Source organism: Brachyistius frenatus, unplaced genomic scaffold, assembly GCF_029030835.1.
Source record: "Brachyistius frenatus isolate BFR_SWC_R1_liver_20210118 unplaced genomic scaffold, ASM2903083v1 Contig_421, whole genome shotgun sequence".
In the NCBI taxonomy this organism is placed as follows: Eukaryota; Metazoa; Chordata; class Actinopteri; family Embiotocidae; genus Brachyistius; species Brachyistius frenatus.
This window is the reverse complement of record NW_027211020.1, coordinates 51,836-68,350: the sequence shown is the minus strand read 5'-3', so window position 1 is coordinate 68,350 and position 16,515 is coordinate 51,836. Positions and strand designations below refer to the sequence as shown.

The 16,515-nt window shown below is 46.7% G+C and overlaps 1 protein-coding gene across 3 annotated transcripts; it reads left to right on the top strand.

Annotated features, from left to right (window-relative positions):
* Positions 1–6,931: 6,931 nt before the first annotated feature.
* LOC138636986 (holocytochrome c-type synthase-like) lies at positions 6,932–16,052 on the top strand. Of its 3 annotated transcripts, none has more exons than XM_069725394.1 (8): positions 6,932–7,052; positions 8,075–8,171; positions 8,252–8,299; positions 8,439–8,560; positions 8,710–8,858; positions 13,078–13,197; positions 13,281–13,367; positions 15,029–16,052. In XM_069725394.1, exons 2-8 carry the CDS (start codon positions 8,081–8,083, stop codon positions 15,225–15,227), a joined length of 816 nt encoding a protein of 271 aa, XP_069581495.1. In that variant the 5' UTR covers positions 6,932–7,052; positions 8,075–8,080; the 3' UTR covers positions 15,228–16,052. The 3 variants fall into 3 exon arrangements, with proteins under 3 accessions (XP_069581495.1, XP_069581498.1, XP_069581497.1); XM_069725396.1 differs by lacking the exon at positions 6,932–7,052 and adding an exon at positions 7,081–7,164; XM_069725397.1 differs by lacking the exon at positions 8,252–8,299.
* The last annotated feature ends 463 nt before the right edge of the window (positions 16,053–16,515 follow it).

Here is a 16,515-nt window from a genome sequence, read left to right as displayed (position 1 = left end):
TCACCTTTACTAGAGTGTGGTAACTCTAACGATCGGAAAGTGTGAGATTAATTTAAACAGGGAGTGATGAATAATACTACTACTACTACTACTAATAATAATAATAATAATAATAATCATAATAATAATCATAATACTACTACTACTACTACTACTAATAATAATAATAATCATCATAATAAAAGGTAGTAAGTGTTGATTCATTCTGGTGCGTTTCATGATGAGAAAGCTTCGGGGAGTTTTTCTGGAGACCAGCGGTGTCCTGCGTCGTCACTTCATGTGACTTCAGGATGTCCTGATGCTCTGTGTGCTGAAGAGGAGGTCTCGCTACATATCGCAGAAAGATGACTGGAGGAGAAAGTTGATGAATATCTGTGTTGCCATCCTGCTTTTTTTTGGTCGTTGACAGAAGCAGAGACATCCCAGAAAAACCCAAAAGAAATAAAGCTACATCAGGTGATTTGTGGGTTCAAGATCTTTAGTGCTCGACAGAAGGAAGCAGCTCATTTCACTAAAAGTAAAGCAGAGCTGGTGGACTGGAAACATCTACCAAGGTTTCACATCTTCATGTTCTGGACTGTAAACTACAGTATTTGTAATCACTGGTGCAGTTCCCATTCAACGGAGTCTGTTTGGCAGCTTGTGGTATTGCTGTGTAGCTTTCTGTTAAGAGAGTGAAGTTTCACCAGGATGAAGAACCGCCATCAGTCCTCGTTATCAGTCACTACACAGTCTCCGGTCTGTCCTCTGTCCTCTGTCCTCCGTCCTCTTCAGCAGAGTTTGTCCAGTTCAACGTTACGTTAACGAATGTGAACTCAACAGCTTCACAGTTCTACCTTCATCCTCTGCTCCAGGTTCAGTTAGTTCTTCTTCACAGATGTGCTACCTCGGGTCGGTCCCTCTCTGGATCCCAAATCCAGCTATTTTATATTCTCCCTTCTGCTCGCTCAACCTGGTTACTACCGTAGTTTGAGGGTTGATTTGACTTCGGCACTCCAAAGTGAAAGTGCAGCTTCGGGCTCTTCTCCTTAGTGTTGATGCTTCCAGTACAATTAGCAGAAAACGTCTGATGGAGGCCGACCCAAAGGAAAAGGAAAGCTGTTCTTCAACCATTTGTAGTAGAAGCATGAGTTTGGTCTCTTTCAAAGGAAACACTCTGAAGTTTGAACCCCGACAGTCAGAGTCACTACAGGTGTTACTGACACTGACTTCTACAAGTTTGAACACACAAAGGTTTGTAATTCTGGCCTGAATTCTTTTATCCAAATAAGATATTAAAAAGCTTCATCCAACTTTTAACCAGCTTTGTCTGATGATCTCCAGATAAGTTGGTGGCATTGGGACCTACGGTTTAGGAGACTTCAAAATGTGTGAAATGGAATTTTTAAACCTTAATTATAGCGTCAACATTTTTCTGATTTTGGTCATCTTTCTTCAGCAAGTCACACACATCATTTCCAGTCATTGTGCCAACTTTCATGTTTCTAGCTCATTCCAGCTCATGAGAATTTGAACTGTGGCAGAAGACAAATAACATTTGTGCATTTCCTGCAGTAAATGGTGTGAATGCTGCGAGCTGCTGCAGCGTGCCTTAAGCTGCTGGATGCACCGGTTCTGCTGCTGCTGCAGTTGCGTCCTGTTTTGGAGGCAGAAAAAGGGAAAATGCAGACGTGAAAGGTTGGCCCAAGCTGGTATTGAACCTGCGTACTGTTTTAGAGAAGACTTCTACACAAGGTCACACCAATACAGAGAGAAACAAGCGTCGTGCTTGGGAGGAAATAAAGTGGAATAACATTGAAGAAACTGGATCCAAGCTGGTATCGAACCAGACATCTCCGGCTGAGAGTTCTAGTCGTCATGTCTCTAAATCACCTGTCACATCAGATCTATGTAGACATGGACACGTTCAACACGCAAAATGTTCCTGCTCACGTTGTGAAAGGAAACAAATCATAAATGGTGCTCTGCTGCCCCCCTCTGGATTGTAACAGGAACTGAGGTTTGCTGCATTACCTGTCAGCATGGAGGAATGAGCAGCCTTTAAGAAGTTGGCTTGTGATCTTCTACTTTAGCTTCACTTTCATAGCACAATACAGGAATATTATATTATAAGAGTTTAGAGAAAACTAGAACAGAAATCAAAATGCCTGGAAATAAACCAAAGACAAAGATTTGATGGAAAATGCTTCATATTTTCATATTTATACCTCCGATCCAAATGAAAAGTAAAGGCACCATCGTCCTGAAAGAGCTGAACATTTAATAGTTTGATTGTTTCTGTAAGTGTACGAACTGGAGCAGCATTCACACTAATAAAGATTGAAAGATAATCATAAACCGGCACAGAAACAATCGTGTTCGGTCCGATGTGGTTTGAACCCTGATGATGAACAGAAACAGGAACCAGAAGCACCACTGCTCGGTGTCCCGGTTTATTAGAGCTCTTCTCCAGTTGAAGGAACCCAGGCTGCTATCAGAGCGACTGGAGAACAGGGAAGGACGTCATCACCTGTCTGTGGTGGGATGTTTTCCCCAAACTATTTATGTCTTCATTTTCTTTGGAAACGACTGGACATATACCCTCAGAAAAAAACCATGTAAAACATGATCTTTCTGTGTTATTGTTGTCACCTTTGAATCTGGACGAGGTCAGATTTCATACTGGAGCCTCATTGTGTTGTCCAGCTGATACCTCACAGCTTTAGTCATTTACAGGCACGTTTTTACAAAAAGAATTCAGGCCAGAATTACAAACCTTTGTGTGTTCAAACTTGTAGAAGTCAGTGTCAGTAACACCTGTAGTGACTCTGACTGTCGGGGTTCAAACTTCAGAGTGTTTCCTTTGAAAGAGACCAAACTCATGCTTCTACTACAAATGGTTGAAGAACAGCTTTCCTTTTCCTTTGGGTCGGCCTCCATCAGACGTTTTCTGCTAATTGTACTGGAAGCATCAACACTAAGGAGAAGAGCCCGAAGCTGCACTTTCACTTTGGAGTGCCGAAGTCAAATCAACCCTCAAACTACGGTAGTAACCAGGTTGAGCGAGCAGAAGGGAGAATATAAAATAGCTGGATTTGGGATCCAGAGAGGGACCGACCCGAGGTAGCACATCTGTGAAGAAGAACTAACTGAACCTGGAGCAGAGGATGAAGGTAGAACTGTGAAGCTGTTGAGTTCACATTCGTTAACGTAACGTTGAACTGGACAAACTCTGCTGAAGAGGACGGAGGACAGAGGACAGAGGACAGACCGGAGACTGTGTAGTGACTGATAACGAGGACTGATGGCGGTTCTTCATCCTGGTGAAACTTCACTCTCTTAACAGAAAGCTACACAGCAATACCACAAGCTGCCAAACAGACTCCGTTGAATGGGAACTGCACCAGTGATTACAAATACTGTAGTTTACAGTCCAGAACATGAAGATGTGAAACCTTGGTAGATGTTTCCAGTCCACCAGCTCTGCTTTACTTTTAGTGAAATGAGCTGCTTCCTTCTGTCGAGCACTAAAGATCTTGAACCCACAAATCACCTGATGTAGCTTTATTTCTTTTGGGTTTTTCTGGGATGTCTCTGCTTCTGTCAACGACCAAAAAAAAGCAGGATGGCAACACAGATATTCATCAACTTTCTCCTCCAGTCATCTTTCTGCGATATGTAGCGAGACCTCCTCTTCAGCACACAGAGCATCAGGACATCCTGAAGTCACAAGAAGTGACGACGCAGGACACCGCTGGTCTCCAGAAAAACTCCCCGAAGCTTTCTCATCATGAAACGCACCAGAATGAATCAACACTTACTACCTTTTATTATGATGATTATTATTATTATTATTATTATGAGTCACTCCCCCTTTAAATTAATCTCACACTTTCCGATCGTTACAGTTACCACACTATATTTTTATTAACGTTAAGTAAACTTCCAGCTGAGTGAAGAACATGTGCTTTTAATTGAGTTCAATTATGTCCTGCAACAGACAACGCCGTTGTTCTATTGTCTCTCTCCGCTCACAAGAAGTGTTTTTGATCATCTAGTGAGGATGAATCCAGTCATCTCTAAACCTGGACAAACCTCAGAAGATCCTTTTTGCCAAAGACAGCTGTTGCATCAGTGAACCCTGGTCATTGGTCCTAAAAAGATCCAACGGTACCAGCAGAAGAAGCCTGGACGGGACGCCAGCTGCAGGAGTGAACACCCACAGCAGGACGCCAAGCTGCAGGACCTCGACAGGAAAGAGGTTTGACTGGACGACTGGGACCGATGGGACCACCCTCCAGTAAAGACGAGACCTCCTCCAGTAAAGACGAGACCTCCTCCAGTAAAGACGAGACCTCCCTCCAGTAAAGATGAGACGTCCTCCAGAGACCTCCCTCCAGTAAAGACGAGACCTCCTCCAGTAAAGATGAGACCTCCTCCAGTAAAGACGAGACCTCCCTCTAGTAAAGATGAGACCTCCTCCAGTAAAGACGAGACCTCCTCCAGTAAAGACGAGACCTCCTCCAGTAAAGATGAGACCTCCTCCAGTAAAGACGAGACCTCCTCCAGTAAAGATGAGACCTCCTCCAGTAAAGATGAGACCTCCTCCAGTAAAGATGAGACCTCCTCCAGTAAAGACGAGACCTCCTCCAGTAAAGACGAGACCTCCTCCAGTAAAGATGAGACCTCCTCCAGTAAAGATGAGACCTCCCTCCAGTAAAGACGAGACCTCCTCCAGTAAAGACGAGACCTCCTCCAGTAAAGACGAGACCTCCTCCAGTAAAGATGAGACCTCCTCCAGTAAAGACGAGACCTCCTCCAGTAAAGACGAGACCTCCTCCAGTAAAGATGAGACCTCCTCCAGTAAAGACGAGACCTCCTCCAGTAAAGATGAGACCTCCTCCAGTAAAGATGAGACCTCCTCCAGTAAAGATGAGACCTCCCTCTAGTAAAGATGAGACCTCCTCCAGTAAAGATGAGACCTCCCTCTAGTAAAGATGAGACCTCCCTCCAGTAAAGATGAGACCTCCTCCAGTAAAGATGAGACCTCCCTCCAGTAAAGATGAGACCTCCTCCAGTAAAGATCCAGTCCAAAAGATGAGACCTCCTCCAGTAAAGATGAGACCTCCTCCAGTAAAGATGAGACCTCCTCCAGTAAAGACGAGACCTCCTCCAGTAAAGATGAGACCTCCTCCAGTAAAGACGAGACCTCCCTCCAGTAAAGATGAGACCTCCTCCAGTAAAGATGAGACCTCCTCCAGTAAAGATGAGACCTCCTCCAGTAAAGATGAGACCTCCCTCTAGTAAAGATGAGACCTCCTCCAGTAAAGATGAGACCTCCTCCAGTAAAGACGAGACCTCCTCCAGTAAAGATGAGACCTCCCTCTAGTAAAGATGAGACCTCCTCCAGTAAAGATGAGACCTCCCTCTAGTAAAGATGAGACCTCCTCCAGTAAAGATGAGACCTCCTCCAGTAAAGATGAGACCTCCCTCTAGTAAAGATGAGACCTCCCTCCAGTAAAGATGAGACCTCCTCCAGTAAAGATGAGACCTCCTCCAGTAAAGATGAGACCTCCCTCTAGTAAAGATGAGACCTCCTCCAGTAAAGATGAGACCTCCCTCCAGTAAAGATGAGACCTCCCTCTAGTAAAGATGAGACCTCCTCCAGTAAAGATGAGACCTCCCTCTAGTAAAGATGAGACCTCCTCCAGTAAAGATGAGACCTCCTCCAGTAAAGATGAGACCTCCTCCAGTAAAGACGAGACCTCCTCCAGTAAAGATGAGACCTCCCTCTAGTAAAGATGAGACCTCCTCCAGTAAAGATGAGACCTCCTCCAGTAAAGATGAGACCTCCTCCAGTAAAGATGAGACCTCCCTCTAGTAAAGATGAGACCTCCTCCAGTAAAGATGAGACCTCCCTCTAGTAAAGATGAGACCTCCTCTAGTAAAGATGAGACCTCCTCCAGTAAAGATGAGACCTCCCTCTAGTAAAGATGAGACCTCCTCCAGTAAAGATGAGACCTCCCTCTAGTAAAGATGAGACCTCCTCCAGTAAAGATGAGACCTCCCTCTAGTAAAGATGAGACCTCCTCCAGTAAAGATGAGACCTCCTCCAGTAAAGACGAGACCTCCTCCAGTAAAGATGAGACCTCCCTCTAGTAAAGATGAGACCTCCTCCAGTAAAGATGAGACCTCCTCCAGTAAAGATGAGACCTCCCTCTAGTAAAGATGAGACCTCCTCCAGTAAAGATGAGACCTCCTCCAGTAAAGATGAGACCTCCCTCTAGTAAAGATGAGACCTCCTCCAGTAAAGATGAGACCTCCCTCCAGTAAAGATGAGACCTCCTCCAGTAAAGATGAGACCTCCTCCAGTAAAGATGAGACCTCCTCCAGCAGAACACCCCTGCTCCACGTCCAGTAACCTGGTAGTATGGCGCCCTCTCGTGGCTGACCATGTAGAGCATTAAAAATACAGTCATTTAAAACCTCACTGTACGTTTTGATATTCGTGGCCATTGATTGATGGACTAAAACCAGTTGTTCCACTGACAGTCTGGTATTAAATCAGTGAAAAGATGCTCTTACATGGTGTTACCTCAAAGTCTCCTGAAGCTGGTGGACAAAATACCAGAAACACCCTCGTATTGGAAAAACTCCTCTGACATGAATTTGTCTGCAGTGTAAACCATAGACTGTATGTAAAAGTGGTGGTGTAGATAAATATATACATATATATATATATATATATATATATATATATATATATATATATATATATATATATATATATATATATATATATATATATATATATATATATATATATATATATATATATATATATATATATATATATATATATATATATATAATAAGGTGTATACACGTCACCGTGCAGGATGTTACATCACCAAATGTTACGTTGTCGTCTCCGTTGCAGCGTGATGACGTATGTGAGTCACGTGCGGAGTTGTGCAACTCCTTGTGGGTAATTTACCAGCGGTGTCCCACACGTTGACATTGGGACAGAACCAGGACAGAAGACCGGTCCTCCTCTCTTCCGCTCCTCTCCGGTAGGTCAGCTGTTCGTCTCTTGTCCAACACTAACGGTGGTGAGACTCAACGACGCGTCACGGACGGACAGGTTCAACACCAGCTACTGTTAGCACAGCTGCTAATGCTAATGTGAGCATCGGGCTGAGTCCGGGGGGGGGAACAGAGAGGTCCGGGGGGACAGAGAGGTCCGGGGGGGAGGTCCGGGGGGGACAGAGAGGTCCGGGGGGGACAGAGAGGTCCGGGGGGACACGGAGGTCCGGGGGGGACAGAGAGGTGTGGGGGACAGAGGGGTCGGGGGGGGGGGGTGACAGAGAGGTGTGGGGGACAGAATAACAATAATAATAACGATAATAATAATGATGATAATAATAATCATCATCATCATCATAATAATCATAATGATAATAATAACAATAATAATAATAATGATGATAATAATCATAATAATAACAATTAATAATAATAATTATCATAATAATAATAATAATAATAATGATGAATAATCATCATAATAATCATAATAATAATAATAATAAATAATCATCATAATAATCATAATGATAATAATAATAATAATAATAATGATAATAATAATCATAATAATCATAATGATAATAATAACAATAATAATAATGATGATAATAATAATCATAATGATAATAATAATAACAATAATAAAAAAAATGATGATAATCATAATAATAATAATAATAATAATAATCACCTATAAGTTCCTGGATGAGATTAAACAAGTGTTTTCATCTAAATGTTAAATATCTAATATTGAAATGAAGTGTTGATGATCCACTTCTTAATGTGTGTGTGTGTGTGTGTGTGTGTGTGTGTGTGTGTGTGTGTGTGTGTGTGTGTGTGGGGGGGGGGGGTCTGTGTGTGTGTGTGTGTGTGGTGTGTGTGTGTGCGTGTGCGTGTGGGTCTGTGTGTGTGTGTGTGTGTGTGTGTGTCTGTGTGTGTGTGTGTGTGTGTGTGTGTGTCTCTGTGTGTGGGTCTGTGTGTGTGTGTGTGTGTGTGTCCTCATCAGGGTAGGATGGGAACCTCTGTGTCCACCCCTGCCTCTCTAACAGTCAGGGCGGAGGCCACGATGACCGCCCCCCCCCAGGAGGCCCAGCCCCTCAAAGGTATGTCAGTGACTCTACTCTCAGTGTTCTGCAACATGTCTGGTGCATGAATGAGTTTAAACTGTCTGTCTGTCTCTCAGCGTCCCCCCCCCCAGAATGTCCCATGCACCAGGCTCAGCCCGTCACAGGTTGGTTTTATTTTGATGGTCTGCTGATTGTTGCTGGTGTGTTTTTAAATGAAGACTTTTCCTTCTAGCCTGGTTCAGGTGGGTGTTTGATTGAATGTCTCACTCACCGTGATCCAGTCTGGTGTTCTTGTCCTCTCAGCGTCCCCCCCCCCGGAGTGTCCCATGCACAGAGCCGAGGCGGGTCCGGCCCACCAGGACCGGGCCTACGAGTTCGTGGAGTGTCCTATGAAAGCTGCGGCCGACATTGATCCGGCAAACATGGTACCTGCTGCCATTCACTGGGGGGAGGGGGGAGGGAGGGGATGGGGGGGTCTCTGCTACATTGTACTTCAGTCTCTTTCATGCCGTGACGACGTCACTCTCTGAAGAGTCTCCAGGTGTTGATGGTGTCTTCTGTCCCCTGTGTCCAGATGCCTCCTCCCAACCAGGTGCCGGCTCCAGACCAGCCCTTCGATCTGTCCATCAACAGACAAGAGTCCACCATTCCCCGTCACGGCGCCGAGAAGAACTGGGTCTACCCGTCTGAACAGATGTTCTGGAACGCCATGCTGCGGAAGGGGTCAGTCACCTGAAGACCTAAAACGGTTCTGACATCATCAGGATTGATTCATGTCTATAAAACAGCTGGACGAGACGAACAGATGACGTTTGATCTCAGACTGTTTCTAAAAGAGTTCGTAGCTTCAGGTCTGTAAAATGGTTCTGATCCAGAAGTGTCTTCAGCTGCAATACCAGCGAGTGCCACTAGAGGTCGGCTCCAAAAAGCCTCCGGCTCCATAGACTCCCATTCAACTTCTCTCATCAAATCCAAAGTGAATAAAATGTGTCCATCAGTTATCTCGGTGTTGTTAGCTAAAGTCACTCCTTCTTCTTAGTTTTCTGGAGGTCCATCTGAAAATAATCCCTCATTCATTAGAAAAGAAGATTCAAGAAGACCTGGTTTTGGGGGCGTGTCTGTTTGATTGACAGGCCTGTGGTGCAGTCAGGTTACAGCTATCGGTGGGCGGGACGTAGTATCGTCAGGTTTCCGATCAGATCGGTCAGATCCACCGCTGGCTCCTCCCCCAGCTCGTCCAAATATGGTCACTTCCTGCTCCAAACCGCTCCAAACTAGCAAAGATGGTGACGGACAGAATCTGAACTGGAGGATTCATAACGTTCACAAACCAACGATGACATCACTGATGGTTGATGACATCACTGATGGTTGGGTTTGACTGAAGCTCTTGTAGGTAGGTAGTTACTTTATGAATCCCCGAGGGGAAATTTTTTCGCTACAGCAGCATACAGAAGCAACAAGATAATAATAGAACAATAGAAAAGCAATAAAATAGCAGTAAATATATAAAATATAAATATAAAATGCACAGTATATACAGTACAGTATATATCTATATATATTATGTACAAACAACCAAGAAACAGACAACAGTGTTATTGTTATGTGATGGATTTTGCCAGAGGTGAGTTATTGTACAGTCTAATTGCGGTCGGCAGGAATGATCTCCTGTATCTGGAATGATCTCCTGTATCTGGAATGATCTCCTGTATCAGGAATGATCTCCTGTATCTGGAATGATCTCCTGTATCTGGAATGATCTCCTGTATCAGGAATGATCTCCTGTATCAGGAATGATCTCCTGTATCTGTCCTTGTGACAGCGGCTGGAGGAGTCTTTTGGAGAACGTCCTCCTCTGTCCCTGCAGCAGGTGGAGAGGGTGGTCAGGATTATCCAATATGGATAATAGTTTCCTCAGCGTCCTCCTCTCCACCTCCTTTTCCAGGCTGTCCAGTTTGTAGCCAATGATGGAGCCGGCCTTCTTCACCAGTTTGTTAAGTCTGTTGGTGTCTCCGGCTCCAATGCTGCCCCCCTCCTCCCTCTCCCCCCCAGCAGACTACTAGAAGTACAGTTCACTGGCCACAACAGATGGTAGAACATCTCCAACATCTCGCTGCACACATTGAAGGATCGAAGTTTCCTCAAGAAAAAGAGTCGACTCATCACCTTCTTGTAGACAGCGTTGATGTTGGTCTTCCAGTTCAGTCTGTTGTCATGGAGACACCAGGTACTTGTACTCCTCAACCATGTCCACCTCCTCTCCCAGAACTCTCAGCGGTTGTGGAGCCGTCGTCTTCCTCCTGAAGTTGACCACCATCTCTCTGGTCTTGGCCACGTTCAGGAGGAGGTGATTCCTTCCCGCCCACTCCACAAAGTCCTCCACTACTGTCCTGTACTCCTCCTCCCGTCCGTCTCACTGTCCTCCCGTCCATCCCTTATACATCCGACCACTGCAGAGTCATCAGAGAACTTCTGCAGATGTCTTGACTCTGAGTTGTTCTGGAAGTCAGTGGTGTAGAAGATGAACAGGAAGGAGACAGAACAGTTCCCTGAGGAGCTCCAGTACCACTGACCACCGTATCAGACAGCACACTGCCCAGACGGACAAACTGTGGTCTGCCTGTCAGGTAGTCAGTGATCCAGGAGATGGTGGACACGTCCACCCCCCCCCCCCTCTCACTCTCAGCAGCAGTGGTTGGATGGTGTTGAATGCACTGGAGAAATCAAAGAAAGTGATTCTCACAGAGTCACCGGTTCCATCCAGGTGAGACTGAGCTCGTTGCAGCAGGTAGATGATGGCATCGTCCACTCCCACATGAGGCTGGTACGTAAATTGCAGAGAGTCCAGTGAAGATTTCACCAGCGGTCTGAGGTGGGCCAAGACCAGCCTCTCCAGCACCTTCATCACATGAGATGTGAGGGCAACCGGTCGGTAGTCGTTGAGGCCAGATGGAGTCGTCTTCTTCGGTACAGGAACCAGACAGGACGTCTTCCACAACACCGGGACTTCCTCCTGCTTCAGACTCAGGTTGAAGAGGTGTTGTAGGACCTCAGCCAGCTGGACAGCGCAGGTCTTCAGGACCACGGGGCTGATGCCGTCAGGTCCTGCAGCCTTGCGCTGGTGAATTCTCTCCAGCTGTCTCCTAACCTGGCCAGTCGTCACAGAGAGGGGAGTGAGGGGTGGTTGGGGGGGGGTCGAGGTGTCGATGGAGGAAGAGCCCTTTGAGATTGAGGGCTCTATGCAGTTCACCAGGGGGGGCAGAGGGGGGGGGAAGCAGCAGAGGTGTTTGGGAGGTGTGAGGTGTGGAGGAGACAGATGAGGGTGGTGAACTAAACCTGTTGAAGAAACAGTTTAGCTCATTGGACCTCTCAAGGTTCACCCTGATTGTTCCTCTCCAGGGAGCCCTCTGGTTGTTCCTCTCCAGGTTCCCCCTGGTTGTTCCTCTCCAGGGAGAACCCTGGTTGTTCCTCTCTAAGTTCCCCCTGGTTGTTCCTCTCCAGGTTCCCCCTGGTTGTTCCTCTCCACGTTCCCCCTGCTTGTTCCTCTCCAGGTTCCCCCTGGTTGTTCCTCTCCACGTTCCCCCTGCTTGTTCCTCTCCAGGTTCCCCCTGGTTGTTCCTCTCCAGGTTCCCCCTGATTGTTCCTCTCCAGGTTCCCCCTGGTTGTTCCTCTCCAGGTTCCCCCTGATTGTTCCTCTCCAGGTTCCCCTGGTTGTTCCTCTCCAGGTTCCCCCTGATTGTTCCTCTCCAGGTTCCCCCTGGTTGTTCCTCTCCAGGTTCCCCCTGGTTGTCTCTCTCTCTCCCCTTGAATCCAGTAATCTCCTTCATACCGGTCCACACCTCCCTCACATTGTTCTGCTGGAGTTTGGCCTCCAGCTTCCTCCTGTAGGAGTCCTTGCACTCCCTCATCTTCTCCTTCAGGTGGCGCTGCACTCTCCTGAACTCCTCCCTGTCCCCAGACCTGAAGGCTGCTTTCTTCTGATTAAGAAGAACTTTCAGGTCACTGGTGATCCATGGTTTATTGTTGGGGAAGCATTTTACAGTCCAGGATGGTACGGTGGTGTGTTCACAGAATTTGATGTATTCTGTGATACAGTCCGTCCTGCTGTTGATGTCCTCCCCATGTGGTCCAAACAGCACATTCCAGTCCGTGGACTCAAAGCAGTCCTGCAGGGCGTCTTTAGCCTCCTGTGTCCACCTCCTCACAGTCCTGGTGGTCACAGGCTGCCTCTGCACCAGAGGAACATACCTGGGAGTCAGCAGGACCAGGTTGTGGTCTGATCTACCAAGGGGGGGAAGGGCAGTAGCACTGTATGCATCCATGGCATTAGCATACAGTAGGTCCAGAGTTTTATTGTTCCTTGTGGGGCAGTTCACATACTGGTGAACAGTTGGCAGAACTTTATCCAGACTGGTTAAAGTCTCCAGTAACTAACAAAAATGCACCGGGATGCTGAGTCTGAAGTTTAGCCACAGTGGAGTAGATGGTGTCCACTGCTGCCTCTACGTCAGCTGATGGAGGAACGTACACAGCGATAACAATGGCGGACGTGAACTCCCGAGTGACATCATCTCGCCTTCTTCCAGTAAATGACTCTTGTTGTTCTGGAGTTTATTATGAAAATGATTTATCCTTTATCATAATTTTGACATCAAATGAACAGAAAATACTATTAAATCCTGAATCTCAGTTATTTATATAAATGTAATGATCCTGAAGGTCCTGATAGATGTTTGCTTGTTTTGCAGATTGCAGACTGAAGAGTGTTTCATACGAGTGTTTGTTATTTGTTTTTGTTTGACCTACGTCTCATTCGCATCATAAAGAGGGCGGGGTTTTAAATGTCCTCTTGGACTTGATTTGCTCAGTGTGACGTCCTGTTGCCTGCAATGATGTGACTTCACCGTCCCGTCTCACCGTGTGTGGTCCTGTGCTGCAGGTGGCGCTGGCGCGACGACGACCTCGCCGCTCCGGACATGACCAACATCATCAACATCCACAACAAGAACAACGAGCAGGCCTGGCAGGAGATCCTGAAGTGGGAGGCTCTACACGCCGGGTGAGGCTCTGCACATCCCCGTCACACCTCCACCTGTCCGTCAAACACCTGGCAGGTAAACATGTGACCTGCTTTGTCCTCAGTGAATGTCCCTGTGGGCCGACCCTGAAGAGGTTCGGGGGGAAGGCCAAGGAGTTCTCCCCAAGGGCCCGCCTCCGTCACTGGATGGGGTGAGTGGACACACACACACACACACACACACACACACACACACACACACACACACACACACACACACACACACACACACACACACACACACACACACACACACACACACACACACACACACACACACACACACACACACACACACACACACACACACACACACACACACACACACACACACACACACACACACACACACACACACACACACACACACACACACACACACACACACACACACACACCTCGTTCTCGAAGAACATATCCAGTGTTCAGGGTTCCATCACTGGACATGAAATCACATCAGCTGGAGTCGGAGGAGGTGACGTGTGCATGTGATCTTATTGTAGCTCCGCCCACATCAGCTGCTGCTAACATAAGGGTGTTTTTACATCATGCCAATAATGACGTTTGACAACAAGTTACCATCTAAATAAAACATGTCATCTAAATGTGTTCATATTGTGGAGAAATTCACTGTCATGTAAAACTTTTTATTAGTGTGGTCTCCGTTTCCATGGCAACACATGGGGTACGACTAACAACTGGAAAACAATCAGACTCTTATGTAACGTACACAAAGTTTACTACTCCAGGAAGTAGTTGGACCCTTAGCAACCACCTAGCAACAGAGAGGATTTCTAGTCTCCAACTGAATAAATACAGAAAAATAGAAACACTAAACTGATCAGCTAGTTCAGTCTGGTTGGAACAAAGATATCTGATGAACAAAGATATCTGATGAATAAATATATCTGGTGAACAAAGATATCTGATGAATAAAGATATCTGATGAACAAAGATATCTGAGGAACAAAGATATGTGATGAACAAAGATATGTGATGAACAAAGATATCTGAGGAACAAAGATATGTGATGAACAAAGATATGTGATGAACAAAGATATCTGATGAATAAAGATATCTGGTGAAAAGAAGATATCTGAGGAACAAAGATGAGGACAAAGATATGAACAAAGATGATGAATAAAGATATCTGGTGAACAAAGATATCTGATGAACAAAGATATGTGATGAACAAAGATATCTGGTGAACAAAGATACATGATGAACAAAGATATCTGATGAACAAAGATATCTGAGGAACAAAGATATCTGAGGAACAAAGATATGTGATGAACAAAGATATCTGATGAATAAAGATATCTGGTGAACAAAGATATCTGATGAACAAAGATATGTGATGAACAAAGATATCTGGTGAACAAAGATACATGATGAACAAAGATATCTGATGAACAAAGATATCTGAGGAACAAAGATATGTGATGAACAAAGATATCTGAGGAACAAAGATATCTGGTGAACAAAGATATCTGATGAACAAAGATATGTGATGAACAAAGATATCTGATGAACAAAGATATCTGATGAACAAAGATATTCATGTTCTCATGTGTTTTTAACATTTTAGCTCCGTGTCATGTGTTCAAACCAAACCGGTCCAGCTAGCCTCCTCTAGGATTGTAAGTGTGTGACTATCCGTGGTGTTACGGTACGGGTGCTCGGAGCGACCAAAAAGGACCAAAAGAGACCCGACTTCACCAAATGGGTCATTGAATAGAACTATAACAAGTAGAAACTACATTATATTGGACATTATTGTATTATCTTACTGAGTGACTGTTTGTCTGTGCAGCTACGAGCTTCCTTTCGACCGCCACGACTGGATCATCGACCGCTGTGGGACGGAGGTCCGTTACGTCATCGACTACTACGACGGTGAAATTGACAAAGACACCTTCCAGTTCTCCATCCTGGATGTACGCCCCGCCTTCGACTCTTTAGGCGCCGTGTGGGACCGCATGAAGGTGGCCTGGTGGCGCTGGACCTCCTAAAGGACACACACACACACACACACACACACACACACACACACACACACACACACACACACACACACACACACACACACACACACACACACACACACACACACACAGACTATACAAGGACTCCAAACGGTTCCTCCTCAGATCTTTGTGTTGCAGTGAAACAAACAAAAGAAAACACAAAGCTGCTTCTTGATTTCTGCAGAAAGTTCATTTGTCTTTAAAACCTTCATCTGGAGTTAGTGGAAGTGTTTGAGTGACAGGTCACAGGTCAGCCACTGGAACTCCAGCTGGCATGAGGGAACCTCCAGAAACATCTGATATCTTCTGTTTCTGGCAGAGCTTCCTCAAGTCTGACGAATAACTCTGGTGATGTCATGGTGATGTCATCAGGCCTTCATTTAGTCAGGTGACTAACTTCCTGTCCGCTCTGGTCTGTGGCGTCGATCCGGAGCGAGACTGGATGTGAGAAGGTTTCTTCATCAGAAACCGGTGTTATTGGAGCCATGTTGACATTTACATGTGGGGGGAGGCCTGGTGAGGGAGCCGACCAGGTTGCATTATGGGAACTGTAGGATCCAGAACCAGACCGGGTCTGTCTGAGCTGCTGTGGTTCCTAGAAGTTTATATCAGCCACATGGTTCTGCTGTCTGTCGGTGGGGCAGCAGCTCGTCCTCTCTCCTTGTCCTCTCCTCGTCCTCTCTCCTTGTCCTCTCCGTGTCCTCTCCTCGTCCACCTCCTCGTCCTCTCTCCTTGTCCTCTCCTCGTCCTCTCTCCTTGTCCTCTCCTTGTCCTCTCCTCGTCCACCTCCTCGTCCTCTCTCCTCCCTCCTCCCTCTCTCCTCCCCCTCTCCCTCTCCCTTCCCCCTCTCTCTCCTCCCTCCCTCTCCTCCCTCTCTCCTCTCTCCTCCCCCTCCCCTCCCCCTCTCCTCTCTCTCTCCTCCCTCCTCCCCTCCCCCCTCCTCCTCCCTCCCTCCTCTCCCTCTCTCTCCTCCCCTCTCCCTCTCTCTCCTCCCCCTCTCTCCTCCCCTCCCTCTCCTCCCCCTCTCTCCCCTCTCCCCTCCCCCCCCTTTCCTCCCTCTCCTCCTCCCTCTCCCCTCCCTCCCCTCCCCTCTCTCTCCCCCTCCCCCCTCTCTCTCCTCCCCCTCCCCTCTCCTCCCCCCTCTCTCCTCCCCCCCCCTCCCCTCCCCTCCCTCCTCCCCTCCCCTCCCTCCTCTCCCCTCCTCCCCTCCCCCTCCTCTCCTCCTCCCCTCCCCTCTCTCTCCCCTCCCCTCCCCTCCCCTCTCCTCCCTCCC

What these genes read in the sequence shown, in the direction of transcription:
- LOC138636986 (XM_069725394.1), top strand. Translation starts at nt 8,081, where the DNA reads ATGGGAACCTCTGTGTCCACCCCTGCCTCTCTAACAGTCAGGGCGGAG. An exon ending in ACATTGATCCGGCAAACATG is followed by an intron (nt 8,561 to 8,709) that starts GTACCTGCTGCC and finishes CCCTGTGTCCAG; the next exon opens with ATGCCTCCTCCCAACCAGGT. An exon ending in AACGCCATGCTGCGGAAGGG is followed by an intron (nt 8,859 to 13,077) that starts GTCAGTCACCTG and finishes CCTGTGCTGCAG; the next exon opens with GTGGCGCTGGCGCGACGACG.